Source organism: Oncorhynchus mykiss, chromosome 15, assembly GCF_013265735.2.
Source record: "Oncorhynchus mykiss isolate Arlee chromosome 15, USDA_OmykA_1.1, whole genome shotgun sequence".
In the NCBI taxonomy this organism is placed as follows: Eukaryota; Metazoa; Chordata; class Actinopteri; order Salmoniformes; family Salmonidae; genus Oncorhynchus; species Oncorhynchus mykiss.
In genome coordinates, this window is record NC_048579.1 from 43,250,967 (window position 1) to 43,264,253 (window position 13,287).

The 13,287-nt window shown below is 45.1% G+C and overlaps 1 protein-coding gene across 2 annotated transcripts in view; it reads left to right on the top strand.

Moving 5' to 3' along the window:
• The window catches only part of slc13a2 (solute carrier family 13 member 2), a 69,814-nt gene that overhangs the window by 20,412 nt on the left and 36,115 nt on the right, over positions 1–13,287 (top strand). For both annotated transcript variants that reach the window (XM_036944400.1, XM_036944399.1), the window contains exons 2-6: positions 1,226–1,354; positions 1,534–1,670; positions 2,793–3,046; positions 3,447–3,627; positions 9,609–9,731. In XM_036944400.1, coding sequence (XP_036800295.1) covers positions 1,226–1,354; positions 1,534–1,670; positions 2,793–3,046; positions 3,447–3,627; positions 9,609–9,731 — 824 coding nt within the window. The remainder of the gene's footprint in view (positions 1–1,225; positions 1,355–1,533; positions 1,671–2,792; positions 3,047–3,446; positions 3,628–9,608; positions 9,732–13,287) is intronic.

Here is a 13,287-nt window from a genome sequence, read left to right on the forward strand (position 1 = left end):
TGCATATAATTTGTCAAATGTTATTTGGCTTTCAGTACAAGGAAAATGGTATTGTGTTTCGTAGTGTCTTGTAAGCCCATGTGGCTGGGCACCGGTAGATTTTCAGAGACTTAAATAAATCATATCAATCAATCATATTCAACTACTTGTATTTTCAAGAAAAATTATGTCAAAATGTATTTGAAAGTAATTGAAATACCCTAAATAGTATTTTAACCCAGATCTGCACTGTTCACACTCAACAAATACACAATACATACAGTGGACATTGCCCATGTCATACACATCTTGTACCACCACATACATAATACATACAGTATATTGCATTCTGCCCATACACATTTTGTCGGTGGCACACTGACACAACCTGAAACTGAATAGCACAGTCAATGGAATTGTACAAGAGTACAGCTGACAGCAATAACATGATGAAATTGTAATGGATGTGTTGGGTCATTGGACTCTCTGAGGTGACCATGGTACTAAGGTAACGTGTGTGTGTGTGTGTGTGTGTGTGTGTGTGTGTGTGTGTGTGTGTGTGTGTGTGTGTGTGTGTGTGTGTGTGTATGTGTGAGAGAGAACCCAAACCCAAGGCTACATGGTAGACCAAGGGATAAAGGAAAGCTCTGTTCAAAGCTGAATTCCTGACCTTAGGTCAACTAGCTAGCTACTACTATGATTACCTTTCACACGGTTTCCTTTCTACTGTAACTCTCTCCTGGTTTGTTGTAAAAGATTATCTGTTCTAAACCAATGTGTTCTAAACCAATGGAAAGTTTTCAGCCAGGGAGGTTAAATAATGAGTTTGTATTTTTCCCTCCGGTGTGTCATAAAAGACAAGCGCATGGATGAATGTTCGTTTTTATGATCAAAGGTTACAGCTATTTACTATTTCTCTGTTGTGTGTGTGTGTGTGTGTGTGTGTGTGTGTGTGTGTGTTTAAGATTATGTGCATGTATGTTTAAGAGAGAGACTTAATACAGAGAAACAGTAGTAGTGCTATACATTTTCTAATTCAGTCAGTTTAGCAATTCCAGAACCCACAAGTGAAAATCTATCCCTTTCTGGTCTAATGGAGAGCTAGGCAGTTGCTATTGTTGTTTAACGTGTAATGAAACTGGCCATATTCTGTTTCAAGTTTGTATTCTAACCCCCCCCCCCCCCCCCCCCCCCCCCTATTCCTCTCACTCTCTCTCTCTTTTTCTCCATTTGTGTCTGTGTACAGGAGGCTAAGTGTGGCTATGCTATCATCCTGATGGCACTGTACTGGTGTACAGAGTGTATGCCCCTGGCTGTGACAGCCCTACTGCCTGTTGTCCTCTTCCCTATGATGGGCATCATGGAGTCTGGAGCAGTACGCAAACATTACACAAACAAATCAATACAAGTGACTGAAACCTGATGTCTACGCTTTAGTCAGTGGGCTGATGTGTGTGTGTGTGTGTGTGTGTGTGTGTGTGTGTGTGTGTGTGTGTGTGTGTGTGTGTGTGTGTGCGTGCGTGCCTGTGTGTGCGTGCATGTTACCTTTTCCAGGTGTGTGTCCAGTACCTAAAGGACTCTAACATGCTGTTCATCGGTGGTCTGTTGGTGGCCATCGCTGTTGAGAACTGGAATCTTCACAAACGCATCGCCCTCCGAGTACTACTAGTGGTGGGGGTGCGACCAGCACTGTAAGTACACTAAGTTAGCTAGTAGGCACTGTAATACAGTAGCATTTACAGTCAGTATACTGTACAGTCAGAGTTAGCTACCGTTCTACAAAATATTGTCAGAGCAAGCAACATTAGTTACAAAATATAGTCAGAGTTAGCAATATTAGCTACCATTCTACAAAATACAGTAAGAGTTAGCAACAAAAGCTACCATAATACAACAATAGTCAGAGTCAGCAACATTAGCTACGTACTACAAAATACAGCCATAGTTGGAAATATTAGCTACCTTCGTAAAAAATACAGTCAGAGTTAGCCACATTAGGTAACATACAACAAAATGTAAATCAGAATTGGCCATATTAGCTACAAAATACAGTCAGAGTTAGCAACATTAGCGACTGTTCTACAAAATACAGTCAAAGTTAACAATATTAGCTACCGTCTGGCAAAATACTGTCAGATTTAGAAACATTAGCTACCTTACTACTGGTAGTGGGGATATGGCCGGCACTGTAAGTATACTAAGTTAGCTAGTAGCCACTGTAATACAGTAGCATTTACAGTCAGTATACTGTACAGTCAGAGTTAGAAACATTACCTATTGTTCTACAAAATACAGTCAGATTTAGCAATATTAGCTACTATTCTACAAAATACAGTCAGATTTAGCAATATTAGCTACTATTCTACAAAAAACAGTCGGATTTAGCAACAAGGGCTACGGTAATACAAAACGCAGTCAGAGTAAGTAACATTAGCGACTGTTCTACAAATTACGGTCAGTTAGCAATATTAGCTACAGTTCTACAAAATACAGTCAGATTTGGCAACATTAGCTACAGTAATGCAAAATACAGTCAGAGTTATCAAAATTAACTACGGTCCTACAAAATACAGTCAGATTTTGACATATTAGGTACTGTACTGTAAAATGCAGTGAGAGTTAGCAACATTAGCTATCGTCCTCCAAAATACAGTCAGAGTTAGCAACATTAGCTACTGTATCACATAAAACAATAAGAACAATGTTAGAAGTAGGCCTACCTTAGGTATAAAAAAAACAATACAGATAGATAATACATGCAATACAAAAGTAACATTTGAATGCAATCACCATCCCCATCTCACTCTCTCCAGGTTGATGTCGGGGTTCATGGGTGTGACAGCCTTCCTTTCCATGTGGATCAGTAACACAGCCACCACAGCCATGATGGTGCCCATCGCCCAGGCTGTGCTAGGACAGCTGTGTGCCACAGAGGCCAGGCAGGATGAGCGGGAGCTGCAGGTTGAAGGGAAAGACAACCAGGCCTTTGAACTGGACACCAAAGCACCCCAAGAAGAAGAGATCAACACTAAACAGGACCTCGTCAAGATTCAGCAGGATTATATGTGTAAGTGTAAAGATACAGTACTTTCTTTCCTGAATGTAATCTTTTTAAGGGGAGTTTTATGGTTCTTTCTTAAAAACTTAAAAGTGATGTTATAAAGAACAACCCATTATTGCCTGATATGGTTCCTAGAACCATTTTCAATATGTTTTCAGTATGTTTTAATAAGTTGAAAAGAGTACCCTGAATACAGTGTTAATGATTCTTCTGAGAAGTTTATGTGAGTGTGAATGAATGGAGAACAGGGAATGACAGGAACATGTCTCGTTTAATGTGACCCTATTCCTGACTAACTCTCAAACCTAGCCCTTTTCCCCCCCTAGCCCGCTAACCACATTCCTCATTCTCTCTCCACCTCTCCTCTCCCTCCCTCCCTCTCCTTCCTCATCTTCCCTCCCTCCAGACAAGGATGAGGAGAGGGATGCGGACTCACCTCTGGAGAGGAGAAGAAAAGAGAGAGAGTTGAAGTACCAGCTCTTGACTAAAGGGATGAGTCTGAGTGTGTGCTACTCTGCCAGTATCGGAGGCACAGCCACCCTCACTGGCACCACACCCAACCTCATCCTCAAGGGACAGATGGATGAGTAAGTTACACACAAACAGGCCCACACATACAGTGCATTCAAAAAGTATTCAGAACCCTTCCCAAATCAAATCAAATCCAATTTTATTTGTCACATACACATGGCTAGAAGATGTTAATGTGAGTGTAGCGAAATGTTTGTGCTTCTAGTTAGACCATGCAGTAATATCTAACAAGTAATCTAACAATTTCACAACAACTACCTTTTACACACAACTGTAAAGAAATTAATAAGAATCTGTACCTAAAGATATATGAATGAGCGATGGCCAAACGGCATAGGCAAGATGCAGTAGATGGTATAGCGTACAGTATATAAATATGAGATGAGTAACGTAGGGTATGTAAACATTATATACACGTAAAGTGGTATTGTTTAAAGTGGCTAGTGATACATTTGTTGCATACATTTTTCATTATTAAAGTGGCTAGAGATGAGTCAGTATGTTCGCAGTGGACACTCAATGTTAGTGATGGCAGTTTAACAGTCTGATGGCCTTGAGATAGTGGCTCGGGTGGCAGTGGTTCGGGTGGTTGTTGTCCTTGATGAACTTTTTGGCCTTCCTGTGACATCGGGTGGTGTAGGTGTCCTGGAGGGTAGGTAGTTTGCCCCCGGTGATGTGTTGTGCAGACCTCACTACCCTCTGGAGATGCATGGCCACGCCGTCATGGGTGAACAGGGAGTACAGGAGAGGGCTGAGAACGCACCCTTGTGGGGTCCCAGTGTTGAGGATCAGCGGGGTGGTGATGTTGTTACCTACCCTGACCACCTGGGGGCGGCCCGTCAGGAAGTCCAGGACCCAGTTGCACATGGCGGGGTCAGGACCCAGGGACTCGAGCTTGGTGACGAGTTTTGAGGGTACTATGGTGTTAATTAAAACCTCTTAAGTATCATGCTCTTGTTTTCAATTTTTGCCAAAAATGACATTCCCAAATCTAACTGCCTGTAGCTCAGGATCTGAAGCAAGGATATGCATATTATTGATACCATTTGAAAGGAAACACTTTAAAGTTTGTGGAAAAGTTAAATTAAATTAATGTAGGAGAATATAACACATTAGATATGGTAAAAGATAATACAAAGAAAAAACATGCATTTATTTCATTTTTTTGTCCCATCATCTTTGAAATGGAAGAGAAAGGTGCGAAGTTTTAGACTGTTCAATGAACCATTGCATTTCTGTTCAAAATGTGGTATCAAGAATGCCCAAACGTGCCTAATTGGTTAATTAATACATTTTCAAGTTCATAACTGTGCACTTTCCTCAAACAAAACCATGGTATTATTTCACTGTAATAGCTACTGTATACTGGACAGTGCAGTTAGATTAATGAGAATGCATATCTGCCCATATCAAGCTGCCAGTTGAGGACTTGTGAGGCATCTGTTTCTCAAACTAGACTAATGTACTTGTCCTCTTGCTCAGTTGTGCACCAGGGCCTCCCACACCTCTTTCTATTCTAGTTAGAGCCATTTTGCGCTGTTCTGTGAAGGGAGTAGTACACAGAGTTGTACAAGATCTTCACTTTCTTGGCAATTTCTCGCATGGAATAGCCTTCATTTCTCAGAACAAGAATAGACTGACAAGTTTCAGAAGAAAGTTCTTGTTTCTGGCCGCTTTGAGCTTGTAATCAAACACACAAATGCTGATGCCTCACATACTCAACTGGTCTAAGGAAGGCCAGTTTTATTGTTTCTTTAATCAGGACAACAGTTTTCAGCTGTGCTAACATCATTGCAAAAGGGTTTTCTAATGATCAATTAGCCTTTTAAAATTATAAACTTGGATTAGTTAGCACAACGTGCCATTGGAACACAGGAGTGATGGTTGCTGATAATGGGCCTCTGTACGCCTATGTAGATATTCCATAATATTTCCAGCTACAATAGTGATTTACAACATTAACAATTTCTACACTGTATTTCTGATCAATTTGATGTTATTTTAAAGGACAAAAAATAAAGCTTTTCTTTCAAAAACAAGGACATTTCTAAGTGACCCCAAACTTCTAATGGTAGTGTATATGTAGCAGAAAAGCTGTAAAAAACATACAAGGTATGTGTCCTCCGAAGAGGGGTGGGGGTGTACTGGGTACATTTTTTAAATAAAAGAATGATGGAGGCCACTGTGTTCTTGGGGACCTTCAATGCTACAGATATTTTTTGGTACCCTTCCCGAGATCAGTGCCTCGACACTAACGGTTTTCTTCTGTAGCAGGGATCGGACCAAAACGCAGCGTGGTGGTTATTCATGTTTTTTAATGAAGAAAACTAGCTACAAAATGGCTACAAAATATTAAGACCAGGGCTTGACAGAACCCCCCCCCCCCCCCCCCCCCCCCAAGGTGCGGACTCCCGACCGCACAACTAAACCCATATGGGAGGGTCCGGGTGGGCGTCTGTTCACGGTGGCGGCTCCGGCGCGGGACGTGGACCCCACTCTAACAAAGTCTTAGTCCATTTTCCTCGCGTCCTTAGATAGGCGACCCTCGCCGCCGACCTTGGCCTAGTAGTCCTCACCAAGGGCCCCACTGGACTGAGGGGTAGCTCGGGACTGAGGGTTAGCTCGGGACTGAGAGGAAGCTCAGCACTGAGAGGAAGCTCAGCACTGAGAGGAAGCTCAGCACTGAGAGGAAGCTCAGGCAGGTAGTTGGCTCTGGCAGATCCTGGCTGGCTGGCAGTTCTTGCAGATCCTGGCTGACTGGCAGTTCTGGCAGATCCTGGCTGAATGGCGGATCCTGGCTGAATAGCGGATCCTGGCTGACTGGCGGATCTGGAAGATCCTGGCTGACTGGCAGCTCTGGCTGCTCCATGCTGACTGGCGGCTCTGGCTGCTCCACGCTGACTGGCGGCTCTGGCTGCTCCACGCTGACTGGCGGCTCTGGCTGCTCCACGCTGACTGGCGGCTCTGGCTGCTCCACGCTGACTGGTGGCTCTGGTTGCTCCACGCTGACTGGCGGCTCTGGCTGCTCCACGCTGACTGGCGGCTCTGGCTGCTCCACGCTGACTGGCGGCTCTGGCTGCTCCACGCTGACTGGCGGCTCTGACTGCTCCATGCTGACTGGCGGCTCTGGCTGCTCCATGCTGACTGGCGGCTCTGGCTGCTCCATGCTGACTGGCAGCTCTGGCTGCTCCATCCAGACAGGCAGCTCTGGCGGTTTCTTGCAGACTGGCAGCTCTGGCGGCTCCTTGCAGACTGGCAGCTCTGGTGGCATCCTGCAGACTGGCAGCTCTGGCGGCATCCTGCAGACTGGCAGCTCTGGCGGCTCCTTGCAGACTGGCAGCTCCTTGCAGACTGGCAGCTCCTTGCAGACTGGCAGCTCCTTGCAGACTGGCAGCTCTGGCTGCTCCTGGCAGACTGGCAGCGCTGAACAGGCGGGAGACTCCGGCAGCGCTGTAGAGGAGGAAGGCTCTGACTGCGCTGAACAGGCGGGAGACTCCGGCAGCGCTGTAGAGGAGGAAGGCTCTGGCAGCGCTAGATAGGCGGGAGACTCCGGCAGCGCTGTAGAGGCGGAAGGCTCTGGCAGCGCTAAACAGGGGGGAGACTCTGGCAGCGCTGTAGAGGAGGAAGGCTCTGACTGCACTGAACAGGCGGGAGACTCCGGCAGCGCTGTAGAGGAGGAAGGCTCTGGCAGCGCTAGATAGGCGGGAGACTCCGGCAGCGCTGGAGAGGAGGAAGTCTCTGGTAGCGCTGGACAGGCCCGGCGCACTGTAGGCCTGATGCGTGGTGCTGGCACTGGTGATACTGGGCCGAGAACACGCACAGGAAGCCTGGTGCGGGGAGCTGTCACCGGAGGGCTGATGCGTGGAGGTGGTACTGGATAGACCGGACCGTGCAGGCGCACTGGAGCTCTTGAGCACCGAGCCTGCCCAACCTTACCTGGTTGAATGCTCCCGGTCGCCCTGCCAGTGCAGCGAGGTGGAATAGCCCGCACTGGGCTATGCAGGCGAACCGGAGACACCGAGCGCAAGGCTGGTGCCATGTAAGCCGGCCCAAGGAGACGCACTGGGGACCAGATGCGTAGAGCCGGCTTCATGGCACTTGGCTCGATGGGTCTCTCTAGCCCCCCGGTAAGCACAGGAAGTTTGCGCAGGTCTCCTACCTGGCGTAGCCATACTCCCTGTGAGCCACCCCCCCAAGACATTTTTGGGACTGACTCTCGGCCTTCCGTCCGCGTCGCCGTGCTCGTCTCTCCAACTCCATTCTCCTATAACCTTCTTCGCGCTGCTCCAGCGAATCCCAGGCGGGCTCCGGCACTCTCCCTTGGTCGACCGCCCACCTGTCTATTTCCTTCCAAGTAGTATAGTCTATATTCTTGCCGTCCAAAACGTCCTCCCACGTCCATTCCTCTTTTCGCTGCTCCAGCCTTTCACCACGTTGCTTGGTCCTTTTGTGGTGGGTGATTCTGTAACGGTTTTCTTCTATCTCCTCCTCTGACGAGGACGTGTAAGCAGGGATCGGACCAAAACGCAGCATGGTGGTTATTCATGTTTTTTAATGAAGCAAACTATACATGAATAAACTAACAAAAACAATAAATGTGAGAAAACCTAAACAGCCTATCTGGTGACAACAAACACAAAGACAGGAACAATCACCCATGAAACACTCAAAGAATATGGCTGCCTAAATATGGTTCCCAATCAGAGACAACGATAAACACCTGCCTCTGATTGAGAACCACTCCAGACAGCCATAGACTATGCTAGATACCCATACTAAGCCACAAACCCAATACCTAACAAAAACCCCAAGACAAAACACACCACATACAAAACCCATGTCACACTCTGGCCTGACCAAATTAATAAAGAAAACACAAAATACTAAGACCAGGGCGTGACAGACATAGTCCTGTCTCAGCTCTACGGACAATTCCTTTGACCTCAATACTTGGTTTTTGCTCTGAAATGCACTGTCAGCTGTGGGACCATAAATATAGACAGGTTTGTACCATTCCAAATCCTCTCGAATCAATGGAATTTACCACAGTTTACCACAGGTCCACAGACGACGTAATCGCAATCACACTGCACACTGCCCTAACCCATCTGGACAAGAGGAATGCCTACGTAAGAATGGTGTTCATCGACTACAGCTCAGCATTTAATGAAATCCTGCTCCAGAGCGCTCAGGACCTCAGACTGGGGCTTACAACAGGTCAACAACCCTAAGCACACAGCCAAGACAATGCAGGAGTGGCTTCAGGACAAGTCTCTGAATGTCCTTGAGAGGCCCAGTCAGAGCCCAGACTTGAACCCTATCGTATATCTATCTAAAAGTAGCTGTCCAGCGACACTCCCCATCCAACCTGACAGAGCTTGAGAGGATCTGCAGAGAAGAGACTCCCCAAATACAGTTGTATCAAGCTTGTAGTGTCATACCCAAGAAGTCTCAAGCTTGTAATCGCTGCCAAATGGACTTCAACAAAGTACTGAGTAAAGGTTCTGAATACTTTTGCAAATGTGTGATCATTGTGGTTATTGTGTGTAGATTGATGAGAAAAAAAAGGCTATTGAATCCATTTTAGAATAAGGGTGTAACATAGCAGACACAGATACCCACATGTGTTCGTGCATGCATTCATGCTCGCACACTCCATAAATATGACATTGAGTACATGACCATCATTTTCATACAGTCTTGATGAAGATAAAATCGGGCCATATCTAAATCTCCTCCCTATCCTTCTCCCCTCTCCTCTCTCTCCTTTCTCCCCCTTCTCCCCTCTCCTCTCTCTCTCCTTTCTCCCCCTTCTCCCCTATCCTCTCTCTCTCCTTTCTCCCCCTTCTCCCCTCTCCTCTCTCTCTCCTTTCTCCCCCTTCTCCCCTCTCCTCTCTCCTCTCTCTCTCCTTTCTCCCCCTTCTCCCCTCTCCTCTCTCTCTCCTTACTCCCCCTTCTCCCCTCTCCCCTCTCTCTCCTTTCTCCCCCTTCTCCCCTCTGCTTTCTCCTCCTTCTCCCCCTCTCCTCCTCCCTATAGGATCTTCCCAGGTAATGGCGATGTGATCAACTTTGCGTCATGGTTTGGCTTTGCCTTTCCCAACATGATCATCATGCTTATCCTGTCCTGGCTCTGGCTGCAGTTCATGTACATGGGCTTCAAGTAAGTAATGCTGCATTCAAAACAACTGGGAACAACTGAGAAATGGGAGATCAAATCAGTGATCTTCAGCTCAGAACCGTTCAAATCGATTTTTCCCAGTCAGAACTCATTTTTTTCCAAGTTCCCAGTAGTTTAAACACGCCGAATTTGTTATTTACTGACTTGCCTAGTTAAAAAAAAGGTTTAATAAAAATGTTAAAAAGTCAGAAGTTGGAGATTTCCATTTTCCCAGTTCCGAGTTCCCAGTTGTTTTGAACGCGTGACATTCACAATGCTCACATCATGTGTCCTCACTGGGGGATATTCACAAGGCTCACTTCACATGTCATCCCTGTACAATATTCAGACCAGATTAATAATAAGTAAAAATAACATGGCTATATACAGAGAGTACCAGTACTGATCGATGTGCAATTACGAGGTAATTTAGGTAGCTACATGTATGTACATACAGGTAGGGGGTAAAGTGACTAGACAACTCGATGGAAATAGACAGTAGCAGCAGTGCGTGCGGGGAGTGTAAAGGTGTGTGTGTGTGTGTGTGTGTGTGTGTGTGTGTGTGTGTGTGTGTGTGTGTGTGTGTGTGTATGTGTGTGTGTTGGGGTGTCAGTGTAAGTATGTGTTAGTGAATGGGTAGAGTCCAGTGTGTGTGTACAGAGTCAGTGAAAGAGTTATTGCAAAAAATGGTCAATGCAGATAGTCCAGTTAGCCATTTCGATTAGCTATTTATCAGTCTTGTTTAGCAGTCTTATGGCTTGGGGGTAGAAGCTGTTCAAGGTCCTGTTGGTTACAGACTTTGTGCAGTGGTACCGCTTGCCATCTATGGCTGGAGTCTTTGAAAAAAGTCCCCCCCCCCCAAAAAAAATATGGGCCTTCCTCTGACACCGCATGGTATGGAGGTCCTGGATGGCAGGGAGCTCGGCCCCAGTGATGTACTGGGCCGTACCCACAACCCTCTGTAGTGCCTTACGGTCGGATGCCTTGCAGTTGCCGTACCAATCGGTTATGCAGCCAGTCAAGATGCTCTCAATGGTACAGCTGTGTAACTTTTTGAGGATCTGAGGGCCCATGGCAAATATTTAAGCCTCCTGAGGGGGAAGATGTGCTGTTGTGCCCTCTTCACAACTGTGTGGGTGTGTGTGGAAAATGTTAATTCCTTAGTGTTGTGGACATCAAGGAAATTGAACATCTCGACATACTCCACTACAGCATCATTCACGTGGCCGTGCTCGCTCATACGGTTCCTGTAGTCCATGATCAGCTCCTTTTGTAATTTGTATTTGAATGTATTATGGATCCCCATTAGTTGCTACAAAGGCAGCAGCTACTCTTCCGGGGGTCCAGCAAAATTAAGGCAGTTATACATTTTAAAAATGTTACAATACATTCATAACCGATTTCACAACATATTAAGTGTGTGCCCTCAGTCCTCTACTCTACTACCACGTATCTATAAGACAAAATCCATGTGTAAATGTGTGTATAGTGCGTATGTTATAGTGTGCATGTCTCTATGCTTGTGTTGTTCCATAAGGCGAATCTTTATATTGGTTTTTTATCTAATTTTACTGCTGGCATGAGTTACTTGATGTGGAATAGAGTTCCATGTAGTCATGGCTATGTAGTACTGTGCACCTCCCATAGTCTGTTCTGGACTTGGGGACTGTAAAGAGACCTCTGGTGGCATGTCTTGTGGGTATGCATGGTTATCTGAGCTGTGTGCCAGTAGTTCAAACAGACAGCTCGGTGCATTCAACATGGCAATACCTCTCACAAATACAAGTAGTGATGAAGTACATTTTGAGCCAGGAGAGATTGACATGCATATCATTAATGTTAGCTCTCTGTGTACGTCCAAGGGCCAGCCGTGCTGCCCTGTTCTGAGCCAATTGCAAAGTCCCTCTTTATGGCACCTTACCACAAGACTGAACAGTAGTCCAAGTGCGACAAAACTAGGGCCTGTAGGACCTGCCTTGCTGATAGTGCTCTTAAGAATGTAGAGAAGCGCTTTATTATAGATAGATTGTTTTGACCAAGACGGTTTACATTCCAGGGTTACTGCAAGCAGTTTAGTCTCCTCAACTTGTTCAATTTCAACATTATTAATTTCAAGATTTAGTTGAGGTATTTAGGATTCATTTATTCCTTTCCACCCATTCTGAAACTAACTGCAGCTCTTTGTTAACCTCTCTGATCTCCCAAACCCGGATCCGGTATCGTGACTACAGCCTCAAGCTCATTACCATAACGCAACGTTAACTATTCATGAAAATCGCAAATGAAATGAAATAAATATGCCATCTCGCAAGCTTAGCCTTTTGTAAACAACACTGTCATCTCAGATTTTCAAAATATGCTTCTCAACCATAGGAAAACAATAATTTGTGTAAAAGTAGCTAGCTAGCGTAGCATTTAGCGTTAGCATTAGCGTTAGCATCCAGCACGCAACATTTCAACAAAAACATAAAAGCCTTCAAATGAAATAATTTACCTTTGAAGAACTTCTGATGTTTTCAATGAGGATACTCTCAGTTAGATGGCAGATGCTCAGTTTTTCCAAAAAGATTCTTTGTGTATTAGAAATAGCTCCGTTTTATACATCACATTTGCCTACCAAAAAAAACAGAAAATTCAGTCCTCAAAACGCGAACTTTTTTCCAAATTAACTCCATAATATCGACTGAAAACATGGCAAACGTTGTTTAGAATCAATCATCAAGGTGTTTTTCACATATCTCTTCATTGATATATCGTTCTTGGACACATGGTTTCTCCCCTATATCAAATGGAAAAGTACAAGCAGCTGGCAATTGCGCACCGAATTCCACGCAGGACACCAGGCGGACACTTGGAAAATGTAGTCTCTTATGGTCAATCTTCCAATGATATGCCTACAAATACGTCACAATGCTGCTAAGACCTTGGGCGAACGACAGAAAGTGTAGGCTCATTCCTTGCGCAATCACAGCCATATAAGGAGACAATGGAAAACAGAGCTTCAGAAATTCTGCTAATTTCCTGGTTGATGCATCATCTTGGTTTCGCCTGTAGAATGAGTTCTGGGGCACTTACAGACAAAATCTTTGCAGATTCTGAAACTTCAGAGTGTTTTCTTTCCAAAACTGGAAGAATATGAATAGTCGAGAATAGTCGAGAATAGTCGAAGAATATGCATAGTCGAGCATCTTTTCGTGACAAAATATCGCGCTTAAAACGGGAACGTTTTTTATCCAAAAATGAAATAGCGCCCTTAGAGATCTAACAGGTTAAGAGTTGCTGTCATTTCAGTCACTGTGGTAGCTGACGTGTATAGTGTTGAGTCATGTGCATGCATGGACACACTGGCTTTACACAAAGCCAGTGGCATGTTGTTAGTAAAGATTGAAAAAATCAAATGGCCTAGACAGCTGCCCTGGGGAATTCCTGATTCTACCTGGATTTTGTTGGAAAGGCTTCCATTAAAGAACACCTTCTGTGTTGTGTCAGACAGGTAACTCTTTATCCACAATATAGCAGGGGGTGTAAAGCCATAACACATACATTTTTATGGCAACGG